Genomic DNA, 24,677 nt, shown 5'->3' with positions numbered 1-24,677 from the left:
TAGGATATACACAGACACTGAAATTCAGTCACTCTTAGCCTTCCTGGTAGATCACAGCAGCTATTCAAAGGCTTGCCCTAAATCCCGTCCATGTATATGGAAAGAATGCTGTTTTCTATCCTTTGAGCTGGGTTATGAATGGAAATGAAAGGGAAGGCCAGTACCTCAGCAGATGTATTTCATGGCAACACAAGTGACTGAAGCAGACCTATACTGATTTATGATACTTGCCTGACATTATGCAAATGCCACAGCCATTTTTAAATACTTCCTTGAAAATTACAGCCTGGTCCAGCAATATATGTATTTCCCTGCCATGTAAGTGATCTCTGATTAAACTTTCACCTGTAAAATGTCCTGAAACGCTCTAGGTTAAACTGCAACAGATAAAAATATAACCTTTAGCAGCAACTATGAAATAGCAAAAGTCTTGATGGATCTGTTTCTGGAATATCACTTAAACTAAAGACCGTGAAATCTCTTCTTGCTAGGTACTTAAAATTTGGTTTTCAATGACAAAAAGTCTTGGTAGACCTGAGGAAAAATTGTTTTTAGCTTTTCCTGCCCAGCACTTAAGAATTTTCTGAACAGAGACCTCTGTGGGGAGGCAACAGAGCAGAAACATCCTCCATTGTCTTTATCAAAAACTTCTCCTTTCTACGACTATTTCTTGTTCTGTGGAAGAACTGGCTCATGCAGGAAAGAGCTTTGAGACTCCAACCATCTCAAAGTCCTTCCAGTGCGGGAAGAATCCCTTCCCTGGGTATTTCTGGCCGGCTTATTTCTACTCTCACATTCATTTATCAGGGAGTTTTGGAGAGTCTCACACACCAGCAGCAGCCTTTGAATAACCATGTTCTTTGGTTTAACTGCAGCTTCATTTACCCTTTCGTGAAGACTGGGGCTCAATCCATCTCTTGTTTAAGGCTTTGGGATGCATGACAGACATGGTGGCCCAAAGTTCACTATTTCTGCTGGACATACAGGAATATTTTGAACATGTGTGAGGGATGAGAGATTGAGCCCTACGCTAATTGGTTTGTTGGGGTTCTTTGGTTGGTTGGTTTTTGTTTGTTTGTTCACTATTGGTTTGTTGTTGTTGTTGTTGAATGAATTACCAATATTTTTGTTTGAAAAATCGTCCCAAATAGGTCAAATCAGAATGTTTTGACTTTTCATCTATAGGAAAGAAACTGGCATTGATATAAGTAATATTGGCATAGAATGAAGTTTTCTCTTAATAGATCACTAACATTCAGAGTTGACTTGCACTATTTCAGAGTCTCCATCTATGATTTTGATCAAATATATACAGATAGGAAGTCTAGATCTAGAACTCAACTGATACCTGAGTCTCTTGGATTTTTGATTCAAAGCCTTCTCTACTGCTCATGAGAAATATTTTCTGTATCTGAGTGAAAACATTAGAAATCGCATAACATCCGTTTTCAAATCACAACAATATAACTTATGATCACGGACAGAATCTTGCTGGATATGTCAAAGATACTCAAGCTTTCGACAAATATGGTTTGATAAATTTTTGATCACGTAACAACTGCAGCAAGTGGGATCTGCATAATGCAAACAGTCATTCTGCCAGGTTTAGACTGGTAAATTGGCCTTTGTCCTGCTGCAAAATTTCTCTATGCAATCAGGTTTACTAAATTTTAAAGGGACTTTTCCAAGTGATGAGATTTATAATTTAAATTATAATCCAAGTTTGATGTTAAAGAGGAGTAGCAGAGACAGCTCAATTTTGCACATTTCTGAGTTATTTTTAGCTAGCACTTTGGTTACAGAATTTATGTCTCAATAAATGGAAATAAAAGTTAATTGTGCCAATTCAGCACCCTCCTTTTAAAGGTATATTTTTAAAGTGGATGGAGAAATGTACACATGCTTTCAGTACCTTTGCAGAATTCAAGCTCAATGACCTACTAAAGGATTGCTGGACTTTCCAAAAAATCAATGTCTATGCAGATTTCACAACTTCAGAGAGAAGAAATAGTGTAAGAATATGTTCCTCCACAGTTTATTTGTGGTCTTGGATTCAGAGAAACTATTAAAGTACTTATTCCCATCGTAATATACTCTCCACTTAAAGTCATCCCTTAGGATTTGGGGTGACAATTCCTATTGAATTTCTTTCTAGCTATGTCAACATGTGTCAGTAGTTTTTTAACCCAAACATTAAGTATATTTACTTGGTTTCTTCAAAGTTGCAAGAATAATCACAAAAAGCTCAGGCCTGTGAATCTCTGTGCATGGAATTCTCTTCAGCTTCAACTGATGTTTTATCTGTGAGCAGCCTGGAGATTTTCTTCCCCAAATTAAACTGGATTCAGACTCATTTCAGTCTCCTAAAATCCCAAAACACAGACTATGATTTTCAATGGTAGCTGTGGTAGGGAGAAGCCTCATCCCTATATGAAAAAAAAGCTTCAAAAGTCTGATTTTCAGAGTGATCTTCACTTTTTAAAAATCAAGACCCTTCAGAGATATCCCAGTTTAAATGACTGAACTTCAGTGACTTTTAAGACATGGCTTTCATGCTTAAAATAAAATCAAAAATATAATCTAAGTCCATCATCCTATTGACAGCTAGTCAGGAATGAGGCAAAGGATTTGTTTGGGTTCAGGAACCACAATGTAATTAAAGCATTGAAGTTAACCAGGATAACAAACCCAAACTATAATTAGCACTGCAAATCAACCAATAACTCTACAAAGAGTAAGCAAAAAAAAACCCAAACAAACAAGCAAAAAACAAACAACAAAAAAAACCACCAAAAAAACCCCAAAACCCCCACAAAACCAAACCCAAACAAAAAAAAATAATTTGAGCACTGTTATATTTAAAATAACCAAGATACAAACACACCTGCTAAACACTCTCCAAAACTGTTGTGCAGTTTTTCCCTCATGCTGCTTACCTGCAGATGGTGTACTGAGGTTTATCCCTATAAAGCACTGAGATGATTTAAAGAGAACTTTGATGACACATCAAACTGGGATCGTGACCTTACTCAAAATCTATGTATGGAACAGGACAAGGTTTCTAAGCTTCATATTTTATGAGACTAATATCAAGGGGAAAACCAGACAAATTATTTGGCACATAACTATTTTTCAAACTCTACTCTTTGGCCAAATAGAAAATACTTTATCTATATGCAGCTTATTATGGTTCAGTTCTAAAGGCATGGAAACCCTGCCACAGACAAAATTCCTGAAGTTGAGGAGCTCTGGCAAAAAAACCCTAACATCCATGGAAATTTGGTTAATAACATAGCCACGCTGTGCATGTGTTCTTTCTCTTCATGTCTGCATACCTATCTCTATTGTGTTCATCCAGTCTAAGTGCAGGCATTTGGAGGAAATACAGAAAAAAAAAATAATTCAGGTCTTACCAGGGCTTTTTTTAAGCATATGTTCTGCTTCTGTAGCTGTGATCTGAGAGACTGTGGTGAACACGTGGGCACAGTGTACAGATGCCCGCTCCATACAGTACCGATGGTAAATCTGCCTCTCTCCAGCCTCCTTGTCAATGTCAAACTGTTAAATAACAAAACAAATTAAAAAGACACCTGTGTGACATGACCATCAGACTGTCTCCCTCAGGGAAGGTTTCTCCTGCTAGGCTCCATTCCCCCAGGGAATGAGAACCATGTGATTATGCTGCTGTTTTGTCATTCTGGTTTTTCAACTATTTTATCAACTTCAAAGGGTTTGAAAGAGCAAGAGAGCTCTGAGATCCCACTTGTTCCTGAAAAACGGCAGCTCTGCCATGGAAGGATACCTAGATTAATGATCCCAAGAAAGGTAAGGATCTGTGGAATTTGGCTTGCTAGCTGCCAATGTACCATGTTGCAACTTCCCCGGACTTGTTTGAAAACTTGGGAGAGCAGGGAAGTTGCTGGTAGCTGAAGGGGAGAGAAGAAAAAAGGAATGGGGATGAAGACAGAACCTGGGGACTTGGTAGAATGGTGGGAATCACAAGAAGGCAGGAGAGAAATGGAGCTGTGGTGGAGAGACAGGATATAAAGCCTCAATCACAAATCCCAAAGGAAAAAAAGAAAATAGAAAATGAGATATTTTCTGACACTCAGAGATGTTCTTTCTCCAACTCAACTGCTGTTGTTTGCTGCTTCTTATATTTCAGTTTGAACTCCCTTAATTTTTTAAGGCAGATGTAAGTTAAACTGCTAGATTAGACATCCCAAACACCCAAGTATTTATAAATCACCTTTAAATCTTGCAGCTACCCTTTTTTAACTGAGCTTGTGTTATCCTGAGGCAAAGAAAATGCACAATTTCCTTGAGCTCATGCTTAAAGGTTCAAATGTTCACTAACAGTGTCCACTGCAAAATCACTACAACGTAGTCTAAAAAAGGTGTCAATGCTTTCAATTAAATCACAATCCTCTTAGTCTTCCATGATGTTTCACTTCTGGAAACAGAAGTCTTGAGCCCCTAAGGTCAACAGCATGGGCACCCAATGTGAGTTTCATGGAGGGTGACAATGGCTCTCAATGAGCTCTGTCATGATCACTGCCTAATGCTGGCTGCACAGCCTGATTTTGATTGTATTTGACTGTGCAACTTCATTGACCATAATAGATTTAACCCTTATCACAGGCAGGCCAGACAGCACTTTCTATAGTTAGGACTGTGTGACCCCTGCCATGGCCAGTTGTTTTTAGCACTTCAGGACTTGGACAGAAGCAAAGCTATTTAGGCTGTGACCTGTCCTGCAAAGCTTAATGCTGGAACAGAACATACTGTGAGAACATTGATGCAATGTGAACCATTTCATGGAACTAGAGTGAAGCAGACAACTTATTTTCACTTAGATATGTATAGACACAGATGCAGACACATATTTTAGAACTGCTTTGCTGAGAAGGTTAACAGCTTTTATCTGCTTTAATTTTGCAGCAGTGCTACACAACTTGTGGGAAAGTGGCTTCCACTGTATTAGTTGAAAGTGCCAATCTAACCAACCTAGTGTGACCAAAAAAAAAGGACTCCTGAAAAATCTCAGCTGAAAACTTCCAAAGAAACTAGATACTTTATTATGGTATTGATGATCCTCTATATCAAGGGCTTTTCTACATTGGCCAAATACAACTTGCCACATAAATGTGCTAAATATTATGATACCATTTCTCAGTTTATCCTCATATATTGTATTTTCCTCATTCCACATACGAATTTTAGAGCATGAAATACAAAGGATGATATTTTCTCTAGAACATTCATCTCATTTGACAGAAGTTGAGTGGTAGAAAGAGCACAAAGAAGAGAAACATAAAAGGGAATTCATTTGGCTCCTTATCGTGCCACAGGTCTCAGTATCATACCTGGCTTACACTAAACTGATTCACAAGCAGCTCTGAACTGCATATTTGATTGTTCAAACATTCTGTGCAAAAAAGATATAAAATGGGACAGTTCCTTAGCATGCTAGACAAACATATGAATGGGATGGGCACAACTACACAGTCAGAACTATGCAAGTCTTTTCAAACACATTTGGCTTTCTATTAAAAATACTTTTGAAATTGCTAGCAAACAAATAGCTGGTCAAACTTCAAGGAGCTTTTGTTCTCTTTTCTCTTTCTCAGCAAGAACGGGTTTTAATTACAAAATGTGATGAAAAATTAAATCTGGGACATGATCACTAACAGTAGACAAACACTCCCTGTAACACTGCTGGGACAAAGGTGCATAAAAAGATTGTTAAGCACTATGATTTATTTCTAGTTTTATTTCTTTGGTTGCATGAAAATACTTGATATATTTAACACATACTGGTGCTTATTTCTTCATTGGCATTCATTTTTCCATCTTTTATAAACAGGAAGTATTTTATTTTGCATATAGTCCTTGTGGGACATTCGGCGTGTTTTTCAAAGGTACACAATTCCACATCTATTAGGAAGTACAAACAGAGGTAACAGGACTCTCGCATTTCATTTGCTCTCACTCTCCAGCAGCTTCCAGCACCAATCAGTAAATCAAGACCTTGACTTTTGATCTCAGCGTGGAGTAAGAACTGTGCACTTCTGAGCAGGCTAGACAAGCGACTTCAGCAAAGAGCCTTAGCAAAGTTGAAGGGCAGGTTAAATTAAAATTAAATGACGAGACAGTGCAGGTGACAAATTTAACCCACCTAGTCCTGTGCAAAGACAGCTGAGCCTGCTCTGACAATCTCCAGAGTTAGAGGTGCTGTGGGGCATGGAACAATATGCTGAAACCAGCAGGACACCAGGGCAGCTCCTCACCCCCAACCCAATGTTCCTGCTCAACACCAAGCCCTGCTCTCTGTCCAGCCCAGATCAGGCACCTGTGAACTCTGTTCTATATCCTTCATGTTCAGCCAGAGTGACACGAGATACCCGTGAAGTGCATCACGCCTGCTTTTGTTTGTTTGCTGTTATCAGCAAACGGGAACACTAGCAAAGCCACAGATCACAGCTGCATCAAGAGAAAAAAAATCTAAGTCAGATGAACAGCTTACAGAACCCTTTAGGGTAGAAGAGGCTCTTCAGATCCTTGAGTCCCACCATTTCAGTGATATTTAAAGACCAACAACTTTGACATCCACTTCCCCATAAATTTATTGGAGTATCCTCTTCCCTGACTGATAGAAACCAAGCAGATTGTTAGAATTTACAAGATGGCAAGGATTAGAAGGTGAAATGACTGCTTTATAAGGCCACTCTAATTTCAAAGCAAAAGAAGAAGATATTCCAAAGGTGTAATGCTTTGGAGCAAAATTTGCATTTTCTGCAATGCAATTCTGAGGGAAAATTTCTGGTCATTTCTGCCTTTTCTATGGATTCATGTAATGAGCATAACATCTCATTCATGTCTTAAGATTTAACATGTTAGGGGGCACAGCAGGTAATCACTGAGCCTCCCAGCATGACATTCTGTTTAAGACAGCTAAGATGAACTTTTAATGAAAAACAAGTGAATATTAAGCAGCAATGTTTCTTCTGGAAACAGTCACTGAAGTAGTAAATCCAAATCAGCCATTCCTACTTCAAAATTATAAAGACAAATTGCAAAGTGTTTCCAAAGTACAAGAATCATTTGAGAGTGGAAAAGGAGGAAGGACTATGTTAGCTATCTAAATACTTGTCTAAAAGAAAGACAAATTATTTGTCACAGTTTGCAAAGAATCTCTAGATACTGATATTAGACTATGGTCTCCTAAAGAAAAAAAAAGTATGGGAAAACCAACAGAAGTTAAACAAATATAAATTCAAACTGGAATTAATAGATGTAATTTTCCTAAAAAACCCCATTACAACACCTTTGCAGAAATAATACAGACTACCCTCACCATTTAAACCTTACCTCAAGAGTGGATAATATAGCTGTAAATATCTTGTAATTCAATTAAAAGGTACAGGTTTGATGCATGAGGATTTTAAACAGAGAATGAAATAATCTCTCTTGGTCTTTTAAAACAGTGGTACACTCAAGTTCAAAGTGATTCTGCAGGACCAGGGAACAGGTTTGAAGTTCAAATTTCTTAACTACTAAAAGGTAGAATGGAAACATTTTTGCTTCCAGCATAATCTCACTGACTGCCACTGTCTCCTTTAAAATCCAGTTTACATCAATTTTACCGCCAAATTACTGTTGCCTTGTGCAAAGAGAATTTTCATTCTGGTATAGCTCTGCCAGGCCAAAGAGAATGAAATTTACACTTCCTGGCTTAAATCAGATTTCCATCAGCTGTTCTGCTGACAAAGTGGATTAGCTCTGTGTAACAGCGAGCACGGTGACAAACTGGACAGTACCACGCTAACTGGAGTGAGATACTGTCAGCAAAAAAGCTCTTGACTATTCATTTTAATTGGGATTTTTAGTACTTTTTGCTTTACGCTTCTTGGGACAGGATTTTCCACCACTTTGCAAATGGGATTCAGCTGCACCTTCGTGAGCTGAATGAAAATGTTCCAAGTTCTAAACGGAAGTGTTACACATCAGCAAGTCAACCTAAGGAAAAAGGCAATGAAGACTATGACTAACCTTTTTTTCCTTCTTCTTAGAACACTTTTCCCATTAAACTCAAAGTGTTTTTTTAGTAAGAAGCATCAGAGGCTGAAGCATACAAATTTCTCATGATGCCAGACCAGTAGTCCCAAAAATCATTTCAGATGATGACCTCTAAGATGAAATTCCAGGTTAAATAATTTCCCAAAATTAGCTGTCTATTCACCTAGGAACTTGTCTGAATCATCAGTGTCTCAGTCAATTTATGAAAGGTGCTGGTCTATTTAAAACTCTAAAGAGATGAAAGGATACTAAAAAATCCCCATGCAAAACAAACAAAAACCTAAATCAGTCCCTTTAAACAATGGGGAAAACAATAACAGATTAATATTCTCAATCTTCAGCTAAGAAGCCAATTCTTCCTGAAGACAGAAAGGCTCCACAGACTTAGAGATTTTTTTCAGAGAAATTCCTAACTTTTAGCAATTTTGGTTCAGTTGATCTTGGCAAAAAAGAAATCTAATGTAAAAGTTACACTGGAAATGGAGACAATGGGAAAATGCTCTTTTGGTTGGATTATTTAGACATACAAAAGTTCTTAAACTTCTTTTGGGAATTAAACTCATAACAAACCCTTCTTGTTATTGAAATTAGGAAGAGTTGAGTTTGCAAGAGTTCAAGCCAGTAACCCATAGGTTTAGTGAGCAGTTCCTAGCCCAGTCATCTACCCAGGGTTCTTCAAATAATTAAAAGTAAATAGAAGTAAAGACACTGACAGTTACTGCACATGTCACCCCCTGTTTTGCTCTTTTGGTTTTCCCTCCCTTCCTTTCTCCAGGATGGGAGTGAATTAAATGTGAATCTAGGTACTAAAATATGCACTAAATAGTAACACAACAGCATTACTTCTGGTGGTCACTGTGCTCCTGAGCACCTGCTAAGAGTTTAACACCCAGGTTCTCACTGGAGCAGAGGCAGATAAATTGCAGCCAGTCCAGATGAACTGAGTTAAAACTGTAAGAATATAGGAATTGTATAAGCTCAAACTTTAATCACAGAATCATTAAGGTTTGAAAAGACCTCAAAGATCACTGAGTCCAACCTTTGACTGATCACCACCTTGTCAATTAAGGCACAGCCCTGAGTGCCATGTCTAGTTGCTAAGCTGTAATGCTGCCTTAAGAACCAGGATCCCATCTCTGACTGAGGCAAAGAGCAGATGGCTCAGGAAGAGGTCAGGACTCACAGAACATTACAGTCTTACATCTCTAATGCACCCTCCCATCTTCCAGCCATCCACTGCTCTCCTCTACTAGGCTGACTGGCTTTGCAGCCTACATACTGACATGTGCCCTCAGCTCATGAAACAGGGAGTTTTGGTAGTGTACAGTTCAGGACTCTACTGATCTTACATCTTCTAGCCCTGCTTCTCTGTGAGGATGGTTTGACAGTGCAGTGGGAGAGTCCTGCACTGTGTGGGTGATGTAGAACTGTCTACCAGGCACCCTAACTCAGCAATTTGGGGACTGTGCTGGGGAGCCGAAACAAAGATATGAGGTTTCCTCTTTTCTCCGTATGAGCTGTACATGCCTGATTGTGTCTAGGCACAATAAGGCCATGCACTTTCAATCTGTGCTGCAGGCATTTTTCTGTGACTTCTGCCACAACACATCCTGCAGCTGCATCTTTCCCCCAATCTCAGCTGCTGCCTGGTGGGAACTGTGTTCTAGCTGTGAAACACTGGTCAAATCTGAGAACTTAATTATACTTCAAAGGAAAACATTTATGCAATAGCACTACAACAGGAAACCCAGCTATTTTACTTTAGGGTGGGAGGGAATGAAATGCTCTAAAAAATATTGCTTCCTCCAAAGATTAAACATTAGGAAGCCCTAAAAGAATCTTCTTCACTGACAAATTGCTTGTTTGACCTAAATAGCTTGCTGCTAGAAGGCAACAACAAGAATATGTCTGAAGATCTAGCTCTCTGTTATTTAATTATAGTATTCGAGATCAGCTTCTTGTGTCTCAACTGAATTTTGGGCCAAGGTGATCTTTTCACAGCCAAAGAAGTCCTCAGTTAACTTTTCCAGGAAGAGTTTTAGCATCCTATAGAAATATTAAACAATGGTATAACAGCTTGATATAATTTCCTCTATTAGTACCTTTAAATGTCAACCAACAGAGGGTATAAAGCATTACAGCCTAGAAATCCACTGTTTTCTTCCCTTAAATATTATTTACAGCAATTTAGAAAAATATCTGAAATTGATACTTATTTTTCATTCCACATATTCTTAGAATAAAATCTGAATAGACATTTCTGTATTTGTGACATAGCTGATGGTTACCAATGGGATTTGTGGGGCTTTGGACAGATAGTGCCTCTACACATAAAGGTGTCCATGTAACATATAAACAGAAGAAAATGTATTAATACTGTGGCTAGTTTATAAATATATTAAAGTCTGCAGGGTCACTAAGATGTGAGATCATTAACTTTTCTTTTGAGTACACGAACAAGGGTGAGGCCCCCAAATTCATCATGAAGAGAAAAAACAGTTGCTTTGAGAAAATAAAGTCTACTTTCCAGACTGCTTGCAGCTCACTGAATTAACCAGAATCAGAACAAACCATTCTATATTATGCATATATATACATAAAGAGACAATGAGGGAGCAGGAATGTCTGGACTCCTCCACAGCAGGACCGTGATATTCATGCTGCCTTATTAATGTACCTAACAACCATAACTAGCTTAGGAGACTAGTAGAGATGATTTACAAGGGCCTGGAGTGACAGGACAAGGGGCAATGACTTCACAGTGACAGAGAGAAAGTTTAGATTGGATACAAGGAAGAAATTTTTCCTGAGAGGGTGGTGAGGCCCTGGCACAGGTTGTCCAGAGAAGCTGTGGCTGCCCCATCGCTGGCAGTGTCCAAGGCCAGGTTGGATGGGGCCCTGAGCAAGCTGGGATAGTGGAAGGTGTCCCTGCCCATGGCAAGGGTTGGAATGAAGTGATGTTTACCAAACAAAACAAACCATTCCACGATTCCATGATTTTCTGTTCCTGAATCAGGCCAGCAGTACACAACTGCTTAGGCCTTGTCTTTGAAAGACAGTTCCCCAAAGTGTCAAGCTTCAAACATCCAACTGAAAATTACCAACGATGTAATTCTCTTCACCGATCTTAGCTAAGGAAGTGCCTGAACAACGTGGTTCTTTCATCTACCTCTACATTCACTAAGTGCTGGAATGGAAAAGCCTCTTGAATTCAGGTTTGTCTGTGACCATGTAAGAAATTCCAGATCATGCAAAGTACCCCAAAGATGGCAGTGCTAAAAACATTTGGGTCCTCGAAACATTGGTTTGTGCTATGCTTTGAGTGGAAAGAGAACAGTGAAAATCAAAACCAATAGAGAGTTTACACAGATTCCAAGAAATACATATGGGTCTTTTGGACCAGAAAATATTTCCTACATTTGCCAGTTACAAATTAGGCTGAACCTGAAATGCTTGAAATTAGGACTGATTATGGTTTGTGAAAATTAAGAAGCAAGCTGGGGGGAAAAAAAGCAGCCATCATCCTCCACAACTTTTCGCAAGAGGAGGGCTACTGGTTATTTTTTCTACTGTGTTACATTAAGGAAGAGTGTTGTGAGGCTGCACCTGAAGGGTCAGATGTTGTCTAGGGTTGAATAGGTTTTACTAGTTTCCACTGAGCTTTCAGACCTGTCAGATGACACAAGGGCACTCATGCCTAGACACCTCATGATCTTACAAATACCATTTCTTGTGCTCTGGAATCAACAACCAGCTGTGGGTCAGTCATAAGTGATCACACACAAGACAGAAAATTCAATAAATGGTGTAACACAGTAAACAGAAAGGGAGCCAGGAGATGATTAGCTAAAAATAAACAGAGAAGAATGAGAAAAATGTCTCTTACCTGGTCCAGGTTGTTGTAAAAGTCAATACTGGCTGCACACAAGTATCTCCCTAGCAGAGTTGCATGGGTAGTAAAAATTGTGGCGACAGGGAGTTTCTGTGATCGAGACAGGATTAAACCCACTCCTGCCTGCCACTCATGGAAATGGGCAATTACATTGGGCTTCTCATCAAACTGACAGGAAAGCTGAAAATAGAAAGAAATATAGAAAACATGCATCATCCTGTCCATCATCCCAGCCTCAGATTTTTTTTTATTTTGGTTTTTGTTTGTTTGTTTTGGGTTTTTTTTGTGAAGCCTTCTGTGTGCTTGCTTTTCTTCTTGTAACAAAACAGTACCATTTTAAGTGGTCATGTGCCTTGATTTCCAACAGCCCTAATCCTTAGCACAAGAAAAATGTGTGCCTCTCTAGTGCCTCAGAACAGACTCCTTTCTAGAGTTTTTGAGGGTTCTGGCAAGCACAGTCACTCAGACTCTGCACTGGGCAGCCCCACTGCCCTTCCTCTAGAAAAATGTACTTAAATGACCACTTAACATTTAAGTTTTAAATACAATTTGATCTACATTAAGATCAACTTCCTAAAAACCTTAGTTTTCAAACTGGAGACTAGGAACCACATCCCAAAGCCAGTTTTGGTCTGCAAGTCTCTAGATTTAAAAACTGTACCTCTTTCAAAAACCAGGCTGTTAATGATCCAAAAATCACAGCATCGTTGGCTTCTCGGTCCTGAAAAGGGATTCCTATGTTGCTGACTTCCCAAAATTCACCTTTCCACTTGTCCAGGTTCCAAGCTGCTGATCCTATATCAAACAGTAAGACATATGGGCTGCCCTCTATCAGCCATCTTCCAAAAAAGACCTGTGGAAAGGAGGAAAGGATAAGAACGACAGAAAGAAAATGTTAAAGTGAATGTAAAGGCCAGTTAGCACAATGATCTTCATCCATCAAATCTGAAGTATTTCACACAAAGAATATGTGTTCACAGTCCTACACACTCAGGACTTGCAGTTTTCCTAGTAAAATACATGGAGTAATACTGAAACAAAGGAAACTATAATCTTTAGGAACATTCTACTTTTAAGACTTTAATTTCAGATTTTCATTGCAGTATTAACTTCTTTTCCATAAAAGAAAAGAAATGGTTAGGAAGACTGCACTTGCTTGAATAATAAGGTCTTCTTATTGAAGCATCTATGATACTTCTGTTCTTATTTTAAAATTATTATTTTCTTTCACTCATATATGTCTCCAGTCTTTTGCTATTTATGCCTGATTACTGGGGAGAGGTTTTGTAGGACTGCTGTATTTTGGCGCCTGTATCTACCATGTCATTTCTTCCTTCTTCCCCAGAAGCAGCACAGGAGGGAAGGATTCCACTTCCATTTGGAAGAGTGGAAGGATCTATCAGAAAGTATTTCAATACCTAAAATCACTTCAGGCTAAAAATGCAGCTTTCCTGCTTTGTCTCCATTGGTATAGTTAAACATTTCTAAGAATATTTACAACTTCACTGCCCTCACCGGCCTGCCCAGCCCAGCTGGGCCCACACTACAGTCTGCAAAGTCAAATTATTTCACATTAAATCTGCCATCAAAACAGCTGGGACCTCAGGGGTTGAACCCAGCCCTGATGCTACAATGAGCTGAAGAGAGGTCAGGTCTTGAAAACAAAAAAGAGAAAAGCCCTTGGCCTGTTTTCACAAAAAGTACAAGTCATAACAAAGACAGGTTTGCTCCTTTTTGCTCCTCATGTATTTATTTCAGACTCTCCAGATTTGCTGTTCAGGAAAATGAATGGAACCCAGACTTCATCTAAATACGGGGTCAGGTCATGGCAAGGAACACACCTGACCTGAGAAGTTTGGAAGAATTCCTAGGTCCCCTGGTTTAAAACCATCCATTGTGATGCATAAGCAAAATCCAGACATAAATGTTAATAGGATAAGTGCAGCTCCTGGAAACGAGAGCGTCATTATTGGAGGTCAAAGCTGTATTTGACGTCCCTGGGACAGATTTGCTGCTGTATATGAATACTCCAGCAGCACCATACACATGTTGGGCTGGCAGAGGCGGCTGATTAAATTGGATGCATTGCTGGAAAAATATAAAGCATTGCAATCAATCTGCCGTAGAAGTCTTTAGCCATTTTCCAGACAAAGGAATGTTACAGAGGCAACACTGAAAACTTGATCAATCACCTGTGAAAATCTGAAAAAGATAAGAAATGGGAAATTGGACCTTTCAGTTTGAGCCTGTACAATGCAAGCATCATGTCACTTGACACTCTCTCAAGCTGTGGCACACACTCATTCAACAAGAAACATCTGCAAAACAGGGCATTAGATCCTAAGAACAGCACAACTGCACTTACAAAGGGAGACAACACATTGCCAGTGCCACAGCTAGCAGCAGCTCAAGACCTTTAGGAATTTCTACAGTGAAGTATGTCAATCCCCTCAGCAACGCTAAGAACATTTCCCTGCTGCTGCCTCTCGATGCTCTCCACATCTGTTCAGTACGCATAATGAGCGGACAATTTTTCCTCCTGCAAACAGGCATCTCTGAGGGACTCAACACAGTCAGAGTGCAGGCGAGTTCTACATCTCTGATAAGGACTTAAAGAAAGGAGGGCAAATTTAGCATGAGTTATCTTCCACTCATTTTCAGGTAACCAAAGCTGCTTGCCGCTTTAATCATTTCCCACCAACACAGCAGATAATCTATTTCTTTTAGCAAATAATCTTTACAGGAAGAAGTTTATTCCTACTTTATTGTTGGAGAAACCAAGTCTCAGGAAGGCTATGAGATCACACAGAAAACACTGGTTAAAAATCATGTTGGAAGAGAGATGAATCCACTTCTTGTGTCGTGGTTTAACCTCTCTTCCCAGGGAACTGACAGCTGGTTGCACTGAACTGAGGAAGTCGATTCTTTGTCACCTCAGTTCTTTTCTCAAGTCCTTTTCTGGTTTTCAGCTCAACATTATGCTTCATTAGAAAAACTGAGAGCTAATGGAACACTCTTCTCATTCCTTTGCAAGAATGTGAAATGTAAAGGCTCAAAGTAAGGTCATATTATATCTACTAAAATCTCACCATACTTAGAGACCAGATAAATAAGTCATTAATCCAATTAAGCAGCTTGCAGATAAATGACTGTTAAAACCCATAATTGGATGAACCGGTTCTTCCTCAAAAATAACCTTTAATGAATTGACTCTGCTGTTCTAACAGTGGATTCCAAGCCTTTCCCGTTGTGACATTGCCCAGGACTGCTGTGTCAAGTGGAACGACAAGAGCATTAACCCAAACTTTAATCTTCTCAGAGTCAGATTTGTTGCCCTGGGAAGCAGCAGCACATCTGATTTACCTGACACCCTTGGCTTTTCATGGTGTCCATTGCCTTCTTAACTGCAGGGTTTGGAGGTTCAGAGAATTCCACCTGAGTCTTCACATTCTGCTCAAAATAGGGGCCAATCAGGAAATAGTTTTCGCCCCATTCATCTGCTGTAGTTTTGGCTTTTGTCTGGATCACAGTGTAAATGCCTCCCACTGCAAAAGATCACAAAGAACAAAAATTAGAAAGGGGCACAGGCCACAGATCTCTGTACTAAGGTCCAACCCACCTGTGGATCAGATACACTGCTAGTTAAATCCCTTCACACATGTAGGTTTTAATTGAAATCCAGCCTCTACCAAATAAATGGAAGTTCAGTCTCTTAAATGATATCAGAACTTCACAGTTCAGTTGAGAGATTAAAATCCTGGGCCTCATACTTCCACTCTCCCATGTCTAATCTTGATTCTGCTGCATCCCAAGCACAGCCTTCTGCTTTTGTTTTATTGGCACAGTTATAATTTTCAAACCTATTTTTCATCACGTGGTAAGAACTGTGCTTGTTTGACACAAATCACTAAGAGAAGTTGAGGAACTGATGGATTTCATTGACTATTGGCTATAAAATGGACTTAAACCAATATCCTTAAAGCATAAGGAGTCTTCCATTATCAGTCTTGAAGAGCTGTTAAAGTTGGAGGGAATGTAGCCTACACTGACAATATAAATGTCTGTAGCATCTTTCACCAAAATATTGTTTGCTTTAAAAACAAATGCAGCATTCAAATGTTTAAGAGAATCCAGCAGCATCCCTTGCCAAGTCAATACAGATCTATCCAGCATTGCAGATGGTGTGCAAGAGTCCCTTAGCTGCTCCTCCTCACAGTTTTCCACAGCCAGCCCTGGAATTCATGCACTGGCAGGGCAAACTTCCCTTCGCCACAGTCCCCAGGGTGCCAGGCAGTGGACACTGCACCACCACCAAGTCAGAAGAACAATAGGGGATGCTTGAATCCAGCAAGGGAGAGGGATGGCAAGGAAAAAGAAAACCTGAAGCCAAGCAGCTGCTGCACACCAGAGACAATGAGTGTAGCTCCAGCAAGGTGAGAGAGAGGGAGCTCAACAGGTACAAAGAGCAAAAGAAACACTACAGAAAGGATTGGTGCACCTACATAAAATTTTCTTCCTCCACTGAATACGAAGCTTTGGAAATACTTGGCTCCAGGGAAGGAGATGGTGCTGAAGCTTCCAGCAGTGACATCAAAATTGCCTATGGAGTCAGCACAGAAAGCTGCCAGGGATTGAGAGCTGGCACTCTAGGCTCACCCTTTTAAAGCTATTGGGATATTCAGAGGTGCCAATGCACCACATCCAATTGAATTTAAAACTTTGAGAAGTTACCTAATTCTTCTTAAAAATCTGCCACTGGTATGTACAACACGGCAGCTGAAGTTGCTCAGCACTTTGGGAGATTAGTTCCCAGATTAATTAAAATGTATCCCCTGACAACTACAGAAAGCCTTCGGCAAAGCCTGGTGTCTTGCAGCCCTGAGGAGCCAAATGACAGAACTACAGTTTTAATTATTCTCCTAGAAAAGAAATTGTTCACTTAAATGCTTTTTCTCTACAAATATCCCATTTGTTCTGAATGCTGCAAAGATTTCTAGTCTTAATATTTTCATGTCTCAAGATTCTAGGTATTTACAAAGAGAAAAAAAAATGCAGTTCCAATGTACCAGCTTGCTGAGCAGAATTAGTACAATAAATTATTACCCTTAATAATTCAAGACCTAAGAAGACAATAATTTTACAGATGTCTCTTCCTAAATCAAGCTGTCAGTTCAAGAGTTTCATGTCATGTAGACACGGAACTGCAGAAGGAAACCTATGTGTAAGACTATTACTCTCCCCTTCAGCAGGACCAGAAAGCAATAAAAAAAGCAATAAAAAGAAAGCAATAAAGCAATAGTTACGATGATACATCTGTTTTTTAGGGTGGTAAATTCATCATAGGAGCATAAGGGGCTTCAATCCAAAATGAATAAATATGAGGCTCGGTAGAAATCTTACTCATGAAACTGGCTGGTTTGAATTGGCAGGGATACAGAACTTAGAATGAGGGAAGACTTCAGTGCAGAGCAGCCTGGTGATCCAGGAAAAAAGAGGAAATATGACTTGCAAGATGAAAGACACTAAATATCATGATAAAGCTGTGCATGCCTAGAGTGAAGCAAAAGCTCCTTCCCCAATCCCAGGAGCATGGAGCAGCCTCTTCCATATTGCAAGGGGTTCAACACTGGGATTGGCAATGTGTTGCATTCCGCAATCTTGGGATCTCGTCCAGGGAAGCTGCAGGGTTCCGGGGACCAGCATGGAACACCAACAAGACGGGCTCCCAGTTCATGAAACCATTTATTCAGCATTGGAACAAACTCAGATCCAGAACAGAGAGCCCCGAACAGAGGCACAGCAGGGACAGAACTCCCAAGGGTCTCCACCCTTGAGGGTGGAGTTCAGGGTCAGGGACCACTAGAAACACAACAAGGGAGAAACCCCCAGGGACTCAAACCCAATCAGAACACCTGGGCCGTCCTTCACAAGGGGTTTGGGGTGGGACAATGTTAACTCTTTGTCTCCCCTGAAGCACACTGCCACAGCAATGTAGCTGAGTTTCCACAGCCACAGATCTGAAGAGAAATGAGGAAGCTGCAGCTCAGAGCTGGCTAGAGCCTGGATCTTTGTTTCACACAGGCAGCATCTGAGTGTTTGTTTCCACAAGGTTCTCCTTAGGATCCCTGTGTGCCTTAAAGGGCCAAAGATGTATAGAAGACCTCTTATGGGGGAAAGAATGGAGAGTGTGCTGTGCTGTGGAAATCTGTTGCACAGCAAGGTAAACTTTTCAGGGCCCTGGTTTGCCTGAAATGCAATTAAAAGTACTTATGATAAAATCCAAAGAGTGCATTCCACAGGCTGTTAAAACCCCTCTGAAGGTAATTGTGATAAAAAAAGCAGTGTTACCTGGCCCCCAGACTTGCTTTTGTCTTCCCTGTTACTGTGGAAATATGACTCACAAAGCATGTCTGTGCATAAGGTTTAATTGACAGCGGAGGGAAACTGCAAGTGAAACTATGTATGTAGGAAGTGTTGGGTATAACTTAAAAAAGACATCTTGAGAAGAACAGAGCAACGTCTAGAATAATGTGTTGACTTGAAATTACACTTCTCCATAGCAAACTCAAGGAACACATTACCTATCTTTAAGAGATAGTTTCTATATGCTCAGTTGCATTGAATTCCCTGGAAATACCTGTGCCAGTAAGCAAAACATTACATATCCTACTGAAAAGCAAAGTAGGGGTTTACATATTCACCTCACAGAATTCTCAAATTGCTTCAACAATTTGGTAAACCTTCTTTTTCTTCTCTAATTTGTTTTAGGTCATGCTACAAACAGAAAACCTTTCCAAACAGCAGGGATATACCAAAATGCTGCAAGTTTCTCTATGTTGCCTCTGAAGTTTTGTACTTTGAAACAGGGTTAAAACAAACAAGGAATGACAAAATGAGAAACAGATAGAGAATCAGTAGAGATCAGAACAAAAGAACTGTTTTGGAATATCACAGATTAAGGAGAATTAGCAGTAAAATGTTGTTACAGGAATAGTTTAGTTTTCTGATGTTCAACAAAATGCTTTATTCAAACATATTAAGTTTTAGTTAGATTTTAAAACATCCTTGAAAGAAATATATTTATATTATTTATTTTTAAAACACACTCTTAACTTTTCCACCAATAAACGAAATCAAGTTGAAAAGGAAATCAAGAACAAATCTTTCCCCCATCTAGCTCCTTTCCATTCTTCCTCTCTTTTATTTTTTTTTTTTTTATTTATTTTTTTTTAGGGGAAAAAAAATAAACTGGCCCAGAAAGGGGAGCTAAGATATCTGGGAAAGAAGGATTTTGTTAATTTAAGGGAAGTTTGACCTCTTTTTACCGACCTCTTTAAAAAATAGAAGATGAAACCAAAATACTTTCTCAGAAAATATTCTATAAAATTATTTTAAAAGTCTAAGTCTTTTTATCTATGTTAACACTACTATGAATTTGTCTGAAGGAGTTCTCTGCGCCACTCCAGCATTTTCTTTTTTCATTGTTTCAAGTCCTGTTGCATTATTTCTTTTGTATATTTAAAAACCAAGCAGTAGTTAGGGCTTGTCCTGCTACCCACCCCACACTGCAGAAGGACAGAGGGAAGGAGCAGCAGAAACCAAAAATGAGGGAGAGAAGTAGGCAGTGAACAATGGAAGTGAGATAGAGATAAGTGGAGATGATCACTGATCCTTTCCCACACACCTTTGCTACACAGAGAGAGGATCAGGATGCTTCCAGGGCTCTGCAGCTTCTTTGCTATGTCCTGACCAGATCACTAGGAAGGCATTAAAGCTTCCATGAGAACCATGAGTGCCACAGGATCCATGGGAGCAGCATGAGCCCAGGCTCAGGATTCAAACTGACTTCACTGCCACAGTCACTCATTACATGAATTGTTTCACCCATCTCCTCAGAAACTGTCTTTGATCTGCACAGGTGTGATAAAAACTTGGATTTAACTTGTTTCTAACATTTGAATGGAATTTGATTGATTGATTGATTTATGTCTATTGAGCTGCCATTAATAAAATCAGGCTATAAAATGTGTCAGGTGAAAAACAACTGGCATCTTCAGCCAGCAGATATTTTTCCTGTGGTTTTGGGGCTATGTTTGTAGCTGGGACTCCTCAGGAGACAGATCTCTACATTCTTTGAAATACTGACATCCCAAACATATTCTGAAATAACATTGAACCGCTGAAATTTATGACAGATGTCCACAATCAAAAAGCTATTTCTGTGTGCATCATCCCCAGTCCACAGGATTTCATTTGGAATTGATTTGACATTGATATTCCACCCCACTCTATAAATGCACAGAGCTCTGAGGCTGTGCTTATGCCAAGTTTATGCCAGCACATCCCCACTCTCCAAAAGGTGTTACTTCAGCTGTGTCACAAATTACAGTAATCACCTTCTCCCAAGGAAGTTTCATCATAGGAAGACACAGAGGAGGTTAAATGCTGGTCCTACTGACTTCAGTGGATGCAGGATTTAATTTCCAAGAGTCCAGTTTTTCACCAAAGAAACTGAACTGAGATCTCTGCTCCAGGGAGAGCTGAAACAAGTTTTGTTTTTAGCACAGTCTTCATTCCAATGATGATGGGAAAAAAAAACCATTTGAGATTCATCTACCAGTGACTCTTGAGCTAAGCTGTTCCCAGCTGAATGATGACACAAGCTGGCTGTTTGCCCAGCATTTTTAAGCATTTTTCTACTTTCTATCTAAAAGCTGTGAGTGGTACAGCAAGGAGTACTAATCTAAATATCACTGGAATTATTTTCAAGACATCTTTCTAGAGAAAAGAGCAGATCTTGAACATTCTCAGCCCTTCTAACTAATGTGTCAGAAAATCCACTACAGACAAATCCAGGCACAAAATCTCCATAGCTTGGTAGCCATTTCTTTTGTGCTGCTGTGCTTATTGATCTTTATGCCATGGAGGAAAGAAACCAGTCTTTTTTTTCACTCCTGTATGACCAGACCTGGTTTTACTAGAGCATGATGGCCAGGCAGGAAAGGAAGAGTTAAAAATACTGATCTCCCCCACGATTTGTAGCACTGCAGTGGACTGGGACCTTTCATTGCCTGCATTTTTCACTTTCTGCCACAGAAACACTGTAGATCCACTTTACACAGGGTTTTGCCCACCAGTGAAAAGCCAACTAAAGTGAGGGAAATCTCACAAAACAAACTGCACATTTCTCATTTCTTTGGCAGAGCACTTTCAATGCTGGAGGATTTCCATACTTTGTTTAGTTCAGATGGCAAGTTCTCTATCATGTGACTTGGGGGAAGGGTGAGGGACAGTGGCACTGGCAGATAAGCCTTTTTTATTTCCCATTTTCTCCTTCAGCTACCTTATCTTTGCTTCCTCTAGACAGAGAAGAGTGAGAGCAGTAACTGAGAGGCCAATGTTTTCCATGTCAGAGGTTGTAACTTAGCAGAGGCAGCAGCCAGGACAGAAAATCCAAAAAGGAAACATGGAGAAGTAGAAACTCTGCCTTATTAGAGCATGTGTTAAATGATCTCTACATTTAAAAAAAGGAGAGACAACTTCTCTGTTCCTGCTGCTGACACAGAAAAGATGAGTCTCTGGAAATAAAGGATACTTGTAGATCTCAGAGCCCTGAGTTCATACAACCATCTTGTTCTTCCCTATAGCTGCACCTCATGCCTCAGTAACAGCCAGCACCATCAGGAAAATCCCAGGGAATGCCTGCTCCCTGTGGGCAGCCAGGCACATGAAGACCCTCTCTCTCTCCAGAATCAGATATTCTTCAATTTGCAGAATCCCCTCACCATCCTCTGGCTCTGAGGAGGTTCAGCTCAACACCTGTAAAGATCATTGGTTACAGTGTGTGGGGATGGATATCCACCTGTGAGCTCTGCTATCATCTTCCTCACAGGAAAGAGGACAATTCAGCCTGATTGTCAGTGCCACAAGAGAAATGGAGGGATTACTAAGAAGCAGCCCTGGCCAAGGAGGAAATGTACCCAAGCACCTGGTGATGCAAACAAAATAAACACAAAGGCTGAGATTTACTCCTGTGGGCAGCAGCAGCTTTACACCACCTCAGAAATGCAAACCAACTTCAGCCTGAGCTCCTCTGACACACCTTTGCATTGCCAGAAAGGAAGAAAGAAACGTTCATCTTAAATGCTCAAAATTAGCTTGTCAGGCAATACATGTATCTAATGTTTATCTTGCCCTCTATGTTAGGAACATATACAGCAGCACAAACACTATAACATGCAGCAGAACTAAATCTCTGTGTGGTCAGCTTATTTCATCAAATAAACAATTCCTCCTGCTAAAGGAGATAGGAAATATATAGTACAAGCTATTATTTCCTAAGCCTATATATCTTTTGTGATGACTCTCCCTATATTTTGCTATTGAGGAAAAAACCCCAAACCCTCAGTATCAAGAATTTACCTGAAAAATATGCTGAAACAGGCTTATAAAAGGGGTTTTGCACAGATGTCAAGGTTGGTTAATGGAAACTTTGTACAAGGTCAGATTCTAATGAAGAAATTGTTTTCCATGCCATGTTGCTTCAGCCCTGTCTGAATATATGGGCTTGGAAAGTGGTGTAAGCAAAGGCACATTGCTTTTAAACATACTGGATAAAATTGACTTTGTCTCATTAAATATGTAAATAGTAAATTTTAGCTGTGTCAGTTGATTTGGCTCCAGTGAAGTCAGACAGAGTTCCATGGGTGATTAAATGATTCACTACCTTTTGTACATGCTCTGGGAAAACCTAATTTGGTTACCTTTTCCTAAATGTCTTGTGTGATATCTACAACCACTGGGTCCAGATGACTCAGAAAACATGTATGCTGTGGAGTTCAGAGAAGTTAGTGGGAGCTCCTGAATTTCCTAGATTTCTGCTGCCATCTGCTTGCCAGAGCCTTACTTATCATGCACACTGCAAAAGTGAATGCTGCATGCTCCAAGTTGTGGCTTTAGTAAATTAACTCTAGAATCTCAGCTGAAGCTACTGAAAAATAAGCCCACAGGGATTCAAACCGCCAAATCTGCTCTGTCCCACCTCTGGGTATTAATAGGGCTCACTACCCTAAAAAGAGCAATATAAACCAGCAGAAATTATCACAGAACAGTAATTCCAGTTTCCCCATGGGGATAAATCCCAGCACTGCCCAATCCTCTCACACACATTTCCCTTTAAAGTTAAATTCTTAACAAATTACAGATCCCCTCTCCTGAACAATCTCTATTTACCTGCCAAGAGAAAAACACACATGGGGTCAATCATTTACTCCTACTAATACTAACTCACTTTTGTGGTGAAAATGGAAGCTTACAGAACTACATCCCCGAAAGGGGATGATTTGACTAGTGAATTGGAAACAGAGGCAGGAGGATTTTTGCCCAATAAGCAGCATGCCCTTTGCCTGACCAGCAGCAACCAATGAACAAATGAAGCCCCTGTCTGGCACCACCTGTGTTTGCAAAGAGCAGTCCAGAAGAGTTTCAGCTCGTACACAAAGGCTGCCGGTCATTGACCCCTGGGTTTTGTTCAGTGGCTGTAACACAGCTCTATTTGTTTATACCCCCTCCAGGCCTGGCCTCTTCTCCACACTGCTCTAGAAGGCTGACAGGGGGGCTGCTAAACTGCTCTGCATCTGATCTCTGTTGTACAGCTCATTTCCATGCATGACGTTCCCAAGAGAATTTGCATGGAAGGCAAAAGCTAAGTATGTACAAAGCAATATATATATCTGCACACTCAGACTTACCACTTAGATGTTCAAACCCCCTCTCCCTGCTGGTGGAACACAAAAGGACACAGAGACATCCTGGCTCTGCCCATCCCACACAAAAAAGCAGGTGCTGCCCACACTCAGTATGCACGATTAAACATCTGCACTTCTCCCAATCCAGCAGCTCTGCAGCCCTCTCCAATCTCCCTCTGAATGCCTTTCATCTCCAGCCCTTCATCCCTCCCTCCATTCCTGAGAAAACAGCAATACTAACCCCCAAGTGTGGTACAAACCTTTGTTGGTAACTTCCCAGGAAATTTCAAAGAGCAACAAATCCTCCACGGGCATGTCTTCATCCTCACACTGAGGAAGCCCATTCAGAGATGTCATGGACAAGGATCTCGCCAGTGGCATTTTCGTCAGCCCTTGAGTGCTCACCACACAGGCCACAGCAGTCAGCAAAGGTCCAGGTCCTGTGGCAGTGCTCTGCAGTTCTGGTTAGAGCAGTCTGTCTGTGTGCTGGCAGCCCAGGAGAAAATTATTCAGATAGCTGGGAGCTAATGGGTTTAAACTGTCTGACCACCAGCATTAAATTGGCTCAGTGAAATCCTCAGGGCTTGAGAAGCAGGTGCTGGGGGAGGTAAGAATTTAAGACTGACCTGAGAAAGGTCTTGACTGTTTTGGGGGCAGAGCTCTTTCTTCTTCTTCTCTCAGAGGGAGGTAAAAAATGGTTTTGAGCTCCCGAGCCACAGCATTCAGTATCCAGCAACACTTCAGGAACAGTTGACATTGGACAGTTGTAAAGTCAGCACCGCCCTGAGCCAACTCCAGCAGGGAGGACACTTTGAGTTCACCACCTGATTTGAGTCCAGCCCCTGAGTCCTCCCCTCGAGATGCACCCTCCCCTTACACACAGGGAATTTTCCTACCTGCTGGCCATCTGCAGGAGTTACAGGAGACTCATTTTACACCATGGCTCTTGGGTTCCTTGC

General features: G+C 40.4%; 1 protein-coding gene across 2 annotated transcripts in view; it reads right to left on the bottom strand.

The window, feature by feature from the left end:
* GYS2 (glycogen synthase 2) overlaps positions 1–24,472 on the bottom strand; it is a 41,707-nt gene extending 17,235 nt beyond the window's left edge. Inside the window, exons 1-6 of one of the 2 annotated variants that reach the window (XM_014262369.2) lie at positions 24,345–24,423; positions 23,979–24,204; positions 15,335–15,516; positions 12,633–12,824; positions 11,966–12,151; positions 3,414–3,558 (exon numbers count right to left, since the gene is read on the bottom strand). In XM_014262369.2, coding sequence (XP_014117844.1) covers positions 3,414–3,558; positions 11,966–12,151; positions 12,633–12,824; positions 15,335–15,516; positions 23,979–24,099 — 826 coding nt within the window. In that variant the 5' untranslated portion in view covers positions 24,100–24,204; positions 24,345–24,423. Of the gene's footprint in view, positions 1–3,413; positions 3,559–11,965; positions 12,152–12,632; positions 12,825–15,334; positions 15,517–23,978 lie in introns of both variants that reach the window. The other variant, XM_005533874.3, reaches the window with a different exon arrangement.
* Positions 24,473–24,677: the final 205 nt, after the last annotated feature.

This window comes from Pseudopodoces humilis, chromosome 5, assembly GCF_049639895.1.
Source record: "Pseudopodoces humilis isolate 2021_Gansu_Grassland_sample_001 chromosome 5, ASM4963989v1, whole genome shotgun sequence".
In the NCBI taxonomy this organism is placed as follows: domain Eukaryota; kingdom Metazoa; phylum Chordata; class Aves; order Passeriformes; family Paridae; genus Pseudopodoces; species Pseudopodoces humilis.
This window is presented reverse-complemented; position numbering and strand designations above follow the sequence as displayed.